The sequence below is a fragment of the Carettochelys insculpta genome, chromosome 1, assembly GCF_033958435.1.
Source record: "Carettochelys insculpta isolate YL-2023 chromosome 1, ASM3395843v1, whole genome shotgun sequence".
Taxonomy (NCBI): domain Eukaryota; kingdom Metazoa; phylum Chordata; order Testudines; family Carettochelyidae; genus Carettochelys; species Carettochelys insculpta.
In genome coordinates, this window is record NC_134137.1 from 105,370,522 (window position 1) to 105,386,267 (window position 15,746).

At 39.8% G+C, this 15,746-nt stretch overlaps 1 protein-coding gene across 2 annotated transcripts in view; it reads right to left on the reverse strand.

Moving 5' to 3' along the window:
* Nucleotides 1-2,346: 2,346 nt before the first annotated feature.
* Nucleotides 2,347-15,746, reverse strand: part of DZIP1 (DAZ interacting zinc finger protein 1) — a 62,521-nt gene continuing 49,121 nt past the window's right edge. For both annotated transcript variants that reach the window (XM_074983108.1, XM_074983107.1), the window contains 7 exons: nt 13,231-13,426; nt 12,741-12,870; nt 12,449-12,502; nt 11,295-11,491; nt 9,861-9,991; nt 4,092-4,269; nt 2,347-3,161 (listed from right to left, as the gene is read on the reverse strand). In XM_074983108.1, coding sequence (XP_074839209.1) covers nt 3,079-3,161; nt 4,092-4,269; nt 9,861-9,991; nt 11,295-11,491; nt 12,449-12,502; nt 12,741-12,870; nt 13,231-13,426 — 969 coding nt within the window. In that variant the 3' untranslated portion in view covers nt 2,347-3,078. The remainder of the gene's footprint in view (nt 3,162-4,091; nt 4,270-9,860; nt 9,992-11,294; nt 11,492-12,448; nt 12,503-12,740; nt 12,871-13,230; nt 13,427-15,746) is intronic.

The window sequence follows — 15,746 nt, forward strand, 5'->3', positions numbered from 1 at the left end:
CCTGGGACTCTTCAGTCTGGAAAAGAGGCGATTGAGGGGCGATATGATAGAGGTATATAAAATCATGAATGGTGTGGAGAAAGTGAACATAGAAAAACTATTTACCTTTTCCCATAATACAAGAACTAGGGGACACCAAATGAAATTGATGGGTAGTAGGTTCAAAACTAATAAAAGGAAATTTTTCTTCACACAGCGCACAGTCAACCTGTGGAGCTCCTTGCCGGAGGAGGCTGTGAAGGACAGGACTCTATTAGGGTTTAAAAAAGAGCTCGATAAATTTTTGCAGGTTAGGTCCATAAATGGCTATTAGCCAGGGGTAAAGTATGGCGCCCTAGCCTTCAGTACAAGGGCAGGAGATGGATGGCAGGAGATAAATCACTTGATCATTGTCTTCTGTTCTCCTTCTCTGGGGCACCTGGCATTGGCCACTGTCGGCAGACGGGATACTGGGCTGGATGGACCTTTGGTCTGACCCAGTATGGCCATTCTTATGTTAAGCAATCACAGCTCTTGTTGACTATGGATCGCCAGTCATGACCAACAGGAGTGACAGGCAGCAGACCAGGACATCGCTTCCCACCGCTTCCATTGGCCACGAATGGCAACCTTTGGCCAACAAGAACTGTGATCACCCAATACCTATGGAGGTGCAGGTACCTACAGAAGTGGGGCCCCACCAGGGGTTGTTTGCTCCCCTCACCTCCAGTCTGAGGCAAGTTGAAATTTTGGGGAGCAGAGTGAGAGCACTGGAAGTCTTGGGGATCTGTGTGGAGGGTGGGGACAAGTGCCTGCTCTTCCTTGCTTCAGCTTGTCTCCTGCTTGCTGACTGCTATTGCTCCCCCGGTCAGTCACTACCCCACCTGCTGCTCTCTCTGCCTGTCTCTGGTCCCCTTTTGTTCCTAACTGCAGCTGCTAGAAGGGTATCTGTTCTGGCAGTTTATTCTGCTGCATGCTGACTGAGTTTCGGCAGACAACTGGCACCAGAATGGCCTCTAGCAGTCATGAGGAGCAGTTACAGGAAAAGTCTTAGCCAATGCCTGGAGGCTTTGTGGCAGATTCTAGATGGCAGTGGGGATGTGTGAGAGGGCTGGCAGATGCACGAATGGCACATGAATTGTATTTCACGTGGCAGCCCTGCAACGATCTTGAACTAGACAAACATTCCCAAGATCTCAGTCACCAGGGAGAGTGAGTGGCACTCTCTTTCCACTTGGAACAGTGACTTTTTTTGTTATTTGTATAATGATTCAATGAGTCAGCTTTAGCTAATATGAGACTATAAATAACTGCAGCATACTTTTTGGACACAGGCCTTACAGTGCATTTTAGTTTCCTCTCCAAAAGCAAACCCAAAAGTTTCTTGAGATGTAAACAGGCAGAATGGCCACAGTTCAAATTCTAAATTTGATCTACACCCGTTGGAGCCATCTGCATTTTCCTTTTTTCTCTGAGTTTTTTTTGTTTTCCTATTCTAGTAGTTCCAGCTGTGCCATTTATATTCAATCCACAACGATCTCATTTTACTTTAAGCTTACCTATAAGATACTGTTCTTGATGCTGAGATGACTCCTGTCATCCTTTAATCAAGTTAGGGCTTACTCTCATTAGCAGCACTGCTGAAGAAAATGGAACAACTGACATGATCACAGAGAACAGGTAACTCATGAATAAGTGTCTGCAGCATTAGGGCCACATTTAAGAAGTGTCTTTAAATGTTTATTCCAGCAGTGGTGCCAGTCTATCCTGATTAGCTCCCCAGGCACCTCCAAAGAAGATGGAACCACAACTTACTGCTACTGAAGCAAACAGCAAAATTTCCATTGCCTTAAATAGGAGCAGGACTGGGTGTGGCAGGACTCACTACTTACTGCAGTAAGCCCCAATTTTTCACATCGTGGCCCCCCAGCATTGTCTGTGCCACTCCCTGGGAGCTGGGGGAGGAGGAGCGGACGGGAAAGGAGACAGGCTGGGGGTGGGGCGTGGAGTCTGGGGCCAGGAACAGAGCCACAGCTATGGGTGAAACTGGGGACACAGCAGGGCCAGCTGGTGCTCCTCACCTTCCGTGGCAGTTGGCCTGGGCCTTGCTGCACCCCACTAAACATTCCTCTGCACTGCTTCCCAGGGGCATGCCCCACAGTGTAGGGACCATTGATGCAGTGATTCTCAAAAATGAACTCACCAACACTAAGAAAACTTGAAGACTCTCTGATTTTCAGTGAAGTGATTTTTGGCAGCAAGAGGCTAAATATACACACATCTTCAGCAACCCTAGTTTTTAAATACTCAATATAAGAGAAAAGGAACAATCTATATTATATTGTAATTGAATAAAAGTAGGAGAAATTAATGCAACTGCAAGAGCAATAGGTTTATTGAATATAAAAACAAAAAAGTACACGTCAGTGCTCAGTACCGCATCTTTACCTTCCTTGCTCCCATTCGGATTGTCTGGCTACAGTGTTGTAATTTGAAGTTTGATATGAATACATATTAAAGCCTCTCCGAATAACTACAATGGAAACACTTTCCTAGTATTAAGTTTCAAGGTATATAACAACAAATATGTAGGATATGCTATTTTTCAGCCTTTGACGCTAACTTTAAATTACGTTGGGAAATGTTAAGATTTTAATGCAAAGAAAAGGTTTTTTAAAATTTCACATTTTTATATAAAATTCAGAATAAAATACAAAAATATACTTTTTAAAAAGGCATTAAAACACTGATAAGTGACATTCTGAAGAAAAAAGTTTATTTGTTAATGCTTCTGGGCTTCTTCAGAAACTATTTTCAGTCCTGTAAAGAAACAATAGTGTGAAATCCTGGCCCGCATGAGGTCTGTGGAGTTTTGGCATTGACTTCAGTTTGGCCAGGAGCTCTCCCACAGTTGCTAAATACTGATATGTATGTAAATCCCCTTGTAAACTGTTCAGGGTTAAAAGACACAAGTGTTTTGTAAACAATCTTGTTATTAATATATAATTAAAAATTGAATAGGAATCAGAATCTTTTAGGAAGGGTCTTTAACTCTGAATTACAATCTAACAGAACTGTCTGCCATTCACAACTGAACAGTTATATATCTGAAGAATCACTCCAATCAGTTACTGTGACTAAGCTGCTTTTTAATGTGCTTGTTGTATCAGCTTCATGAAATCCTACAAACAAAATAACAAAATAAATAAAAATGAATTAGATAAATAATGTACAATCAATCATATTTCACAATTTTAAATTCCAACTGAAAATAAAACCCCACTGCAATCAGTTATAAAACTTCTAGGCTGTGCCTACACTACAAAAATAACTTTGAAGTTGCTTACTTCAAAGTACAACTTGGAAGCAGAGTGTCTACTCACACCCAACTTCAAAATTAAACTTTGATGTAGGGCACTACTCCATTCCTGGGAATGGAGTAAGGACTTCGAAGTTGGGCTCCCTACTTGGAAATTAACTTTGAAGTAAGGGGAAAATGTGTGTAGACTCTCTGTGGGCTACTTCGATGTAGCGCTTAACTTCTAAGTTAACATCCAAGTTAATTCCTAGTGTAGACGCACCCCTATTGACCAACCAGGTCAGCATTTCACCCATAGGAGGAAACTCATAAATAACTACATATGAAAATGGCTTCCTTCATTATAGAGGGACCATGACACCAGCTATCCATGCTAACATTTCAGGCCTTTCTGAAAATGACCGTTTCTACTAAAAAATGTCAGTTTTTGAAGTCTGACATCGTGAAACTGACCAGCCGAAAAGCAATTGTTTTTATCCCCTACAGGAAAGATAAGAATCTTATCTTTCTAGTGATATACAACTCTTTTTTTTAGCCTGAGCCACAAGATATAACTCTGAAACTACCAAGATAACAGCTTGAAGATGCTCAGAGTCTTGGAATGTTAGGAAAAGTTTTGCATCTTTTTTTTACATATTTTACAACAAAATAGCTGCAAAAAAAGTTCCATTTAATTCCACTGTAATTAGGTATTGTGATAAGTATTTTTATAGTACACTTCAGCATTTTTAACTATATCAGATGCTCAAATCCAAATTTTCCCTTAAATACTGTGCATGTTTGAATATGTTACCTTCCTCCTTAGGCAAATTTGTGGTAGGAACACCCCAGGCATGTACCATTGATGAAGTCTTTGATTCATTATTCTTTGGAACGGTGGTTCCCTTCTGCTCTCTCTTGTCTTTTGCTAATAAACAATTTTCTTCTTCTACAGATGATATATCCCAGTCATCCTCATCAACTTCTGTGAACTAACAGGAAAGGAAAAACGTGAATGTTGGTTTGTTTAGGAAGGTAGGGTTTTTGTTTATTTTGTGGTGTTCTTCAAAAGGTAGGGAGGGATAATTCAGTGGTTTGAGCCTGCTAAACCAAGGGTTAAGTTCAGCCCTTGAGGGGCCCTTTAGGGATCTGGGGCAAAGAGATTTAAAAAAAAAATAAAAAAGGAATAGTGCTTGGTCCTGCCAACAGGGCAGGGGACTGGACTCAATTATCTCCTGAGGTCCCTTCCAGCTCTATGAGATGTAGATCTCTATTCATTCATTTTTTTATTTTCTATGAGATGTGTAGAATTGTTGATAAATCTACTGATGCAGACTTAGTAAAAGGTTAGGAAGGGAAAACTGGAACTGTGCGGAAATGGAACCCTTCTAAAAAGGTGCCTGGTGCTCATGCATCAAGGACTGTACATTCCTGTGCCACTCCACCTTACTTCTATGTTTCATTTCCTTTTAAACCTACAAACCCTCCCCCCACCCCCCCAAACACACACTTGTAACCTATGAATATGCTGGATGCAAAGAGTTAGGTTAATTCATTGTTAGTATTGCAGAATTAAAAATCATTTAAAAGTGAAAAGAATTGCAAAAGGTAAATGGCTAAATGCTAAACTAGTGGAAATCAGCACAGTTCCACTGTACAAAGCTACACTGATGTACATCAGCTGAGGACCAGATACAAAGATCACTTTACTGTGTTGGCTTAAAAACAATGCACATCAAGTTTGTTTTAGGCTATGTCTAGATTGCCAAAAATTGTTGGCAAAAGATATGTAAACATACCTTCTTCCTCGTGGAATGAGGATGACTGGGATGTCGGCAGAAGGCTCCTGGAGCAGCAGGCTTTCCGACAGAAGCCTGCAATCTAGACATAGCCTTACAGGATAGCTGCCCTAACATAATGGGATCTTGATCTTGACTTGGATTTGTAGACATTACCGTAATACAAATACTTCAGTATTAACAAGAAGCATATTTAAATATTAGATTATATGGACAAGAAAAATGAAGACATTTGCAACTTGGCAGTTTAGATTGCTGCAGAAACTTTTTTGCTTTTCTTGACTTCTTGTTTTTCAATTCTGCTGCCTTAATATGTTAAGGGCTCTTTAACATTTAAATTTCTTTATTTAAAGGGAAGTAACAAAGCAAAGAGTATTGAGAAAAGGAAGGAATAAAAAGGTTTAAACATAACTGGGTTAAACAGTCCCAGACCACCTCAATATCTAGGGGCTTGTCTATACTTACTGGAAGATCGACACACTGACGGTCTACCTTCCCGGTTTCAATTTAACATGCCTAGTGGGCCTGCGTTAAATAGAACGATCAGGGTGCAGCCATCAACCCCTACAGTTGTGAGGAGCAAAGGAAGTTGACAGGAGCAACTCCCACTGTGGGTATGGTGGCAAAAATAATTTCAACATATGTCAACTCCTGGTATGCAATTCTCGTAGCTGGAATTGTGTATCTTTAATCAATTTTCCCCCCTAGGGTAGACCTGGCCTCAATTATGGCATGATGCCTATTTTTTTAGTATCTCCTGCCTTAAGAATTAATAACTCACGTAGGGTACATCTACACTACAAGGAAGATTGACCCTGCTGCAGTTGATCTTCCAGAGTTTGATTTAGGGTGCCTAGTGGGCACACTCTAAATCAAATTTACAGAGCACACCAGTTGACTGTGGTACTTCTGCCCCCATTAGGAGTCAGGGAAGTTGATGGGAGCACAGGCTACCATCAAACTCCCTTAGTGAAGACAGCACAGAAACCCAAATTGAAGGTACATTGACTTTAGCTATCTAATTAACATAGCTGAAATCACATACCTTAATTCAACCTTCGTCTATAGTGTAGACCTGACCCTAACATCAACCTTCAATTTGATTCCTAGAAGACAGTAGTTAGCTTTTTTTATTAGAATGCTGGGCTTGACCAATAGGGAGCAAATGGTTGTGAAACTGAAGGTGGAAAGAAATTTGGGTGAAAGTGATCATAAGAGGATATATTTAATGACTATAAGGAGTGGTAAAAGTTAGAGCCAAAGAACAAGGAGAGTGACTTTAAAAAGCAGATTTCAACAAACTCAGACAATTGGTAGGTAAGGTCCCACACTGAACAGGGAAAAAAAAAAAAAAGGAGGAGTACTCGCACTTTCTCAAGGAGAAAATATTAAGGCACAACTGCAAAATAAGCCAATGCAAAGGAAAGACAGGAAGAGCAGAAAGGGATCAATATGGCTCTATAAAGAGATCTTTAATTACTTGGAAATGAAAAAAGAATCCCATGAAAAGTGGAAACATTGACAAAATCAGAAATGAGTTAAAACACAGCAAGAGTCATGAAAGGCATTAACAAGAGGAGCCACAGAAAGTATAAGGGAAGTGTAAGTCCTGTATTTATCAGGAAAGGAGAGATAATAAATACACATCCTTCTTGATGTCAACAGTTAATGCCTATTTTATCTTCATTCTTCACCGAAAAGGTTAATGGTGATCAGATACTCCACATAATATTAAGAATAAGACAAAATAGGGCAAGAATATTTAGGTAAGTTAGTTGTATTAAGTCCGTATGAATTTAAGAAAAGTAAGGAAATAGCGGAAGCAATAGAAGAACCTTTGAGCACTCCTGGAGGATGGGGGAACTGGAGGAGGAACAAAAATGGAAAAGAACAAACGCTGTATCTACCTTTAAAAAGGGGAACACATAGGACCTGGAGAATTACGAACCATTAAGCTAACTTTGATACCTGGAAAGCTACTGGAACTAATTATTAATTTGTAAGCACCTAGAGGACAATAAGGTAATAAATAACAGCTAGTATGGATTTGTCAAGAACAAACCGAGTCAAACCACCTGATCTTTGACAGGGTTATTTGCCTAGTGGGTAGGCAGGAAGCAGTTGATGTGATCTTTCTGGATTTTAATAAGGCTTTCAACGCAGTCCCACATGACATTCTAATAAACAAACAAGGGACATGTAGTTTAGATTAAATTACTATGTGGGAGGTTCACACGTAGTTGAAAGACCTTCTGCACTCAAAGACTAGTTATTAATAGCCTGTGCTCAGACCCAGAGGTTGTATCTAGTCAGGCACTGCAGAAGTCAGTCCTAGGTCCACAACAATTCAGTATGTTCATTAATGACTGGAATAATGGAGTCAATAATGCATATGGCACCAAGCTGGGAGGGGTTGCAAGCACTTTGGAGGACAGACTTAGAACTCAATGGCTATGTCTACACTTGCCCCCTTTTTTGAAGGGGGCATGGTAATCAGGGTGATGGAAGATTACTAATGAAGTGCTGTGATGCACATGCAGCACTTGATTAGGCTAATTCTCCCCTGAGGCAATTTGAAGTGTCAAACTTCAAAGAGCCAGCATGCCGTGTAGCCACAGGCACTTCAGAGTACCTTTACTCCTCAAAATTTTGGGTTATAAAAAGTATGGTTTGACATTATTTGTTAAGGACCATCTCGTATCCACATGCATTGCAGCTCTTGAATTGTTGAGATTTTTTACCAAATTTGAAAAAAAAATGCCTCTTCTTGCTTGACCCCTGTCCACAACAATGAGGGTTCTAGCAACTGTCACAGCACTAAGAAGAAACTGAAACAGAGTGGAGTTGGCAGGGCCCTTTATACTAAAGTTATGAATGCATACCATCAGGGCAGTGCTACAGCCAACCCAATGGGTACCATGAAGAGAAAAAAATTCTGGCAACTGTGCTGAGAGTGTACACAACCCTATATTGGAATGGATATGTGTGAGCATTCAAAGAAGAACTGACTGTCACATTAACTGATTTTCAATACATGAAAAGGATTTAGACTACCCCTGCCGTTCAGCTTGGGTGAGCTACACAGCCCCTTTCAAGATCAGTCTTTCAGGATAAGATTTTGCGGGACACTATAAAGAAGCTGTAGACAGGATAGAAGCTTGGAGAACTGGAAAACTTCAGATTTATTTTTTAAGAAAAAGTGTGGCTTGGTCTTCCCATTCCTCTTTCTGGAAATGGAGCCAATTCATGACTCAGGGGAAAGTTTTGGTATCCTGAAAGAGGTCACAAAGGAGTCAGAAGCACAATCACCTTGGGAACTGCTGACAAGAAGAGCTAGAGTGATGTGGTCTTTGGCTTAGCAAGGTCAATGAATGACAAGGATGTCCAAAGATTCTGGATGGAAAATGCTTTCAGTGCCCAGAATGTCATCTCTAAATCTGTTGTAAAACTTCTGCTATTGAGCACTGCCTCTTCATCTTGGCATACCAAATAAACTTTTTTTTAAATGACTAGTCTGTGCTAGTTGCTTCCCCACTAAGAGAAATACCCATAAAGCCTGGATATGGGATACCATCCATAGAATGAATCCTGCTGACCCTTCAGCTCCCCAGAGCTTGTTAATATAAGCAACATGTGCCATGCTGCCTAATTTCACAAAGAACAAATATAGTGCCTATATAATCCCTCAATGTGAAGAACTTTTAAGAACTCCTGGGCAATGACATGGAACTGCTTGCCCTTCTTGGTCAGGATCTCATAGGCTGATTTTGATTGTCCTATTTTTACACAGTAACTGTAACAAAAGCCAGAAGGAAAACACATGGAATAAGAGTTTATTAATGATAACCATTTCAAGAAAGGAATTCTCTCATCCATTTCAGGGCAGAGTGATACAGTGTCCAAAGAAAATGTCAGATATTAAACTTCCTCCTTTCAGACTCTAGTGAGATATGAAGTATGTATTACTAAGTTCCATGGCACCATTTCAATGATGAATAACATAATCCACTGCCTATGTATCTCTGTGAAGGGACATGCCCTCCTACTGGCCAGAAGGAGGCTTATGAGCTCCTCTGCACCTATCACGCACTAATGAAGCACAGCAGCACAGCTTGTTCCTGCTGCTGGAGGAGGAGCAGAGGCTTCAAAGGGGAAGCTTACCATAGGAAAGGGTAGTGCCTAGGAAGTAGGTTGCTCTATGCAGAAACTGCTAGTAACAGAGGCAGGCCAATCAAAGAGACAGCTATGGAGCATGCAGCTTCCAGAGCCACCTCAGCTGACAGCAATAAACTGCAGGAAGAGGGGTAGAAGGTAAATCCCATGACAGGACAATAGACTTTCAGAAACTAAGTCTGTAAAAGCCCTGTCCAGGGTCTTCCTGAGAGACTGACCCCATTCCAGCTAGACTCTCGTCTCTTGCAAGGGGATGGAAGGAAGAGGAACCAGCCCACTGTCAGGAGCAACTGCCCCAGAAAACGGCTCCCTACGCCAGTGGGGGAGAAAGAGGGCATATCTCCTTTGTAAAGCTTAGGAAATATTTTAATTTGATCTGCCAAAACTATTGTTTTGGTGTCATCACCAAGTTGATTACAAATCCCAATCTTGAAATAAGTGATGTTCCAATATCTCTTGTTGATTTTACTTAGAACAGTTGTTTGGACAATGATCACTGCATCTCAGAACTGTCATTCCATCACGAAGCATTACAAATTGTAGCCAAAATAGTAGCAATAACTGAAGCATATCTTGGTATAGGTAAATTTAATTAACAAATAATGTAATACCTTTAGTTCTTGTGCATCTTCTTTTTTAATAAATGCTTGTGTAACATTAATTCCTCCAGGCATCTTACTCTTATTTCCATGGCTAGAAAGAGTCTTTTCAGTGTGTTCGGTTAGTTTTTGAATAACTGTACCTATACAATGATTAAAAATATTACAAGGAGACCGTCAGTTTAAAAGTAAGATCGTTGAAAAATATCCCCCCTACTGTATCACTGACCAACTCTTAATGAATGAAAGATATTAAACACATGAAATTACTTTTCACCATTTAGATTTTTTTTTTATTTCTAAGATACCACAGTTTAAAAAAAAAAAAAAACAGCCAAAAACCAGTAGTTCTATTCAGAAAAGTGGCTCAAACTGAAAAGGACGTTCCACATCTATTGTCTCTCAATCATTAGGACACATAACATGCTCAGTTTACAATTAAAAATGTTGTTCCCTATTTGCTGCCTGCAAATTCACTGCAAGATACGTTAAGTCAAATTGGGTTCCTTCCTCCATGTGTATTATTTCTAGTAATAAACATCCTGCAACTCAAGTCATGTTCAGTGATATTGCTGTAATCTTATTGCTTTTCATGGGATTGCATCAGTGTAAATGATTGGTCCTGTAATTAAATGATTCCTTCTTTAATTGGAATTTAGTAAACAATTATCTTGATGACACAAAAGAAATAACACACACCAGTCCCTTCACCTATCACTGTATTAACTCTGAAGAGCTAGTATGAATAAAATAGTATTATTGCAACTTCCAGCCATTGAATGTTGTGCCTTTTTCTCCTAGACTGAAGAGCCCATTATCATATTTGCTTCCTGCGTATGTGATGAAAGTCACTGCAGCGGATGCAGCAGAGCGGCTTCCTCACTGCTCAGTGGATCTCCCTAAGAAGTGGGCTAAATGAAAGCAGCAGGAGAGAAATCAGCACAAGAGAGAGACAACAGTGGCAGTAGGAAAACCAGGATTAGAACACAGGTCTTCTAAGTCCCAATCTGGAAGCCCACCCCGTAGCAGCAAATAGTCATAGACATAGTAATGAGTTGCAAACTCAGTGCTTTCAAATGTCGAAGTATCACCTCTTAAGAGCACTGAGGGGTGGGTGGTGTTTTGTAATGTTAAGTGGAGACCCTAGACTTGGCCCTGGTTGCTGTCAATAAAACCTGGTAGAAAGGTTACATCTGGATTCATACAGTGCACAACACAAATGGGATCTTATCTCAACTCAGTCTTCTGAGTACTACATTAATATTAATAAAAATAAAAGAACAATATATTATGACTTTGTATAGAGCACTATATATGCAATGAAATACGTTCCAGCTTTAGAGTGTTTGGCAACACATTGATTTTACCACTTCTTAGGAACTTTAAAATAATTTATACTTGTTGCCTTTATTTACTACTTATGTACAGAAATACTGGGAAAAAAACCTTTTGCAGGCTTGGAAGGTATTTCAGTCTCCTGCCTTTCACTTTCTTTAGGCCAATTCTTTTCGCTTTTGCCTGTAACCGTCCCACAATTTTTCATGGTGTTGCTGGATGCTTTGGGCTGCAATAATTCTGGTGATATGTAAGAATGCACAATATCATCATCATCTACTTCCTCCTCTGAGCTGAATGGTGGGGTGCTAAAACAAAAAAGTATATCAGATGAGGATTTAATGGGTTTCAGTATTAAACAGATGTGCACAACTTCGAGCTTCCTGTATTTTTTCCAATAAATTTATACATTTTTATTTTACAAAATCATCTTCTGTAACCTGAGATGCACATACAACTATTTAAAAGTACGAAGATATTAAATAAACTGAAAATCCAACATCATCCTAAAATGAATTTACTTCTAACCTCAAATGTGAACATCCCCCCAAAAAACAAAGCCAGACTATATGGTCAGTCTTGCAAGATCAACAAATATATGCTTTCATGGATCAACAGTGGAAGCAAAGTCCAGGATCAAATATGTTCCACTAAGAAAATTCTGTCCTGGTTCCTCACAGTTAAAAAACACAGGGATGGTTAGCTGAAGCTTCCTAGTTTATCTCTATTGGTCAGTGGGAACCCACAGAGAAAGTGAATTCTCAGACTACAAATACCCAATCTATTTGGGACTTCACAAATCTAATTTAAGAATCTGAATGACATTCACAAACAAATTGGTAGCATGAGCAATTTACACAAAACAGATTATATGCATGACATGAAAAGCACCAAGTGCAATACGTTCACTCATGTACATATTAGAAAAATACTGGCTGAATGCAACAAAAGTATTAATTAAGTTTTAAAAAATTAAGGTTTCATTAGGCCAGAACATAATGTGAAACAGACAGAAAAACGTGACATCACCTCATGCTCTGCCTGCTCAATTATTAAGAATACACTTGGTCAAATCACAGCATAGGCTCTGTTAGCAATTATGCTAATGGACTCAATAGGAATTATATTTTAAGACAAAACATATGATTCATGCACACCTTCTGGATTTAGCTTAGTGTTTTTTGTGTAAGAGCCATCTCTTTGTCCACTCAAGTGCTGTTCACTAGAAAACAATTTCTTCAAGACCAGAAATGAGCAAAACTTACCCAATGCTAGATGTTTTTCTGGAAACTCTGTCTCGAAAAACAAGCTTCTTGGGTCTATAAGATATGGAAGAAGTCATTTCTAGCATTTGATTGCAAACTACATACACAGTGAGAAATCTATTCCTTTGCTTATAAACATAGTAAGCATGTGGCAAATCCCCATTAAATACAGTACTAGCCAGAAACGGTCACATCAGCTCTCTTAAACATGGAAGAAAGAATAAACCCATAACACTACTGGCCGAAAATAAATGAGTTATTTATGGCATAAGTGCTAAGAAAGTGTCCTTACTTTGGTGTAGATGTATTCTCAGCAGTAGCCAGTCTTTGGCCAGCTGGGCGTACTGCAGTCGAAGACCATTGTGCTGGTTTTGGCTGCACTGTTGATGATGAAGTTGCCATATGAACCATTTTGTGTTCAGCTACAAAATAAGTTATACTATCAATCTGAACATTCAAAAAAAGTATAGATGTTGCTCATCAGATAGCTTAACGTGAACTTGTGGCATTAAAAAAGAAGAAGAAAGCTCTGAATGCTGCACATTGGCCATTGATTTTCTCCATCATTAGAGAAAGACACAGGTTTTGTAATTAGATAACAAGTAGAGAGCTTTCTACCTGGTGCAGTATAGCTAGCAGCTAAAAATTAATTGGCTACGTAAAAGATTACAAACACAACCGTAAATAAATCTACACACAAAACTTTTACTTTAGCAACAGAAACAGAATTATTTCATAATAAGTGAAACCAATAAAATAAAATAATTCTGAAATTATCCCACCTTCTGAAGCAAGATGAGAGCTGGAAACAAGCCTATTACAAGACGCTGATCTCTCCTCAATCCTGAAGCTGACTTGGCGTTCAAGATGCTCTCGAATTAGCTGAATATCAGGCACTTGTTTCTCTTTCTCTTCTCTAGAAGATTCAATAGAAGCTAAGACTTTATTTAAGTAGTCACTTGGAATACCACGAACACCCTGAAAAAAAATACCACAAGTTACTGTTTGATGGACAGCATAACTAACATTAAAACGTTGTGGCTTAGCCTTCTTGACTGCATCTAATTTAAGCCTTCTGTCTGCAAGGTCCTGTATAATTTTCTCTTTACTTTTTTCCAGTTTCTGAATATCTTTTACATAACAAACAGAATAGAATACTTTCTGAACATGTATATTGTAAAGAACATTTTGTAATGGCTTCAGAGCTTTTTTATAAATAAAGGATTCATAGGACATAACATGTTGTCATTCAGTACAAATACTAATACGTATGTGAAGGGTACTTCATACCTCCAAAGTGGAAGACACAGAAACCTTTCAGAAAACAGCATTTGACAATTGCTGAGACACAACATTTCTCACATACTGTACAGAAACTGAAGTCAAAATCAGTTCTTAATGCCACCTAATAAACCTTATGGAAAGGACAGTCCACCTATATGTATGTTGCTATAACCAGTTATTTACTAAATACCATCAGTGCACTTGGTATCATATGAATATACAGTATAAGACTGCTTATGATCCAAAGATTATCCACAATCCATTTCAGACACAGTGAAATTTACACACATAAAATACACTAGGTGACTGCTCAAACTGCAAGAGAATCAGATCCCATTTACAAAACACCACTGAATGGGTTCTGTAGACATGCATTTTAAGGAGAATTTGAAAGAAAAGAGGAAGATCATTTAGCACATAAGATGAATGAGGGAGTGCCAGAGGTAAGCTCCCTACAGGAGAAAGAAGACTGTGAGAGGGATACAAAAGGGATGCTAAGAAGAAGGGAGATAATGGGAATGAAGAACACAGGTATGGCAAATCGACACAGAGCCCTTCTTACAGTACTGTCAACTCAAACTATCAAAAAGCTTGAGTCTGAGACCAATATCATGAGTTTCTTCAATACAGTACATTCTGGAGTCTCTTCTTTGCCTTCTTGCTTCTGAACTTTTAGGTGCACTCACTTTTTCAAGCATTCTTCAGCAACCAGTAGGGCTAGAAATTCTTCTATTAATAAGCTTATCACCCAATGTCTTGATTCCAGCATCTGCAACTTTGACACAAACTCCAGCTAACATGGCACCAGCAATAAAATCACAGTACACTGGGATATCTAAAGTTAAAAGTTACTGTCTCCAGCTAAAGACACTGAAGTGATCCCACTTCCACAGCAGTAACAGATTAAAACTGCTGAAAGCATAACATCTGTCTGCCTACCCTTACACAGGTACACTGTGCAAGAAAGGGTCTCAAGCATGTGAAAATGAGGAGCTGTGATGTTGCCAGTCTTATCCATATTCTTTCCCTCTGATACTACCAGTGGGTGTTAGGGGAAGGGGGGCGAACTTGCCTTGTGGTTGGGGGTTGTGTATTGTGCTGGCTTGCCCAGGGGAATAGGGAGGGCTTTGCTGTTTTTTCTTTTTCCCATTCCAAAGGTGGTAACCCTACCTTGGATATATCCTGTTTCCAGAGACTAGCTGCAGCAGCCAAGCAGAGGAAACAGTATGTAGTTGTTGTCTGTAGGGCCCCTGAGTTGGTCCCACAGTAATGGTCAGGTCCAGATTCCCCATACCAGCCACTGAAGAAGCCCAAGGAAGGGGCTGGAAGTTTTAACAGGCCCCAGGTGGCAGCTGACAACCTAAAGAGGGCCAACAATTTGTCGAACTTTGTTACCCGCCAGCAGGGGACTGAAGATAAGGCGTAATCTGTCTCCATGAGCTGGGACACCGCAGAACTACTGAAGGCAAAGAGTCTCCATACAGAAACCGTTAGGGACACTGTTTTTAACAGGGCAGGGACAGACCTGAAGCTAGCCCATCCCAACGGGGCTAAGAATTAAGCACAGAGACAGTGCTGCAGACCAGCAAGGGCACAGTGGTAGACTTTACTGAACCTCTGTGACTCTGGAACGGATTCATCCATTTCAACTATGTGTGAGTTAGCCTGAGGCCAGCCACCTAATGAAGTCATCAGCTGACAGGGGCATTAGGGACAGGAAAGAGTGCAGGATCACACCTGACCCACAGGAGATTAGTGCACCCTGTCATAAACACTACTGTGGAGAACTGGATAAAGGCGCATATTAGAACAGCAAAAAATACCCATCATAACTTTCCTATAGGAACAAGTGAAACATCCAACCTTAAATCACTGAGCATCAGGGATAAAATATAATATTGAGAATGAGGGGATATTTCACACTGGTCTCTAGTAACCACCTGTGGCTCCTCTCAGGAATGATACTGGGATATAACAATCACTGAGGGCTGTGGTAAGGAAATGAAGTGAAAAA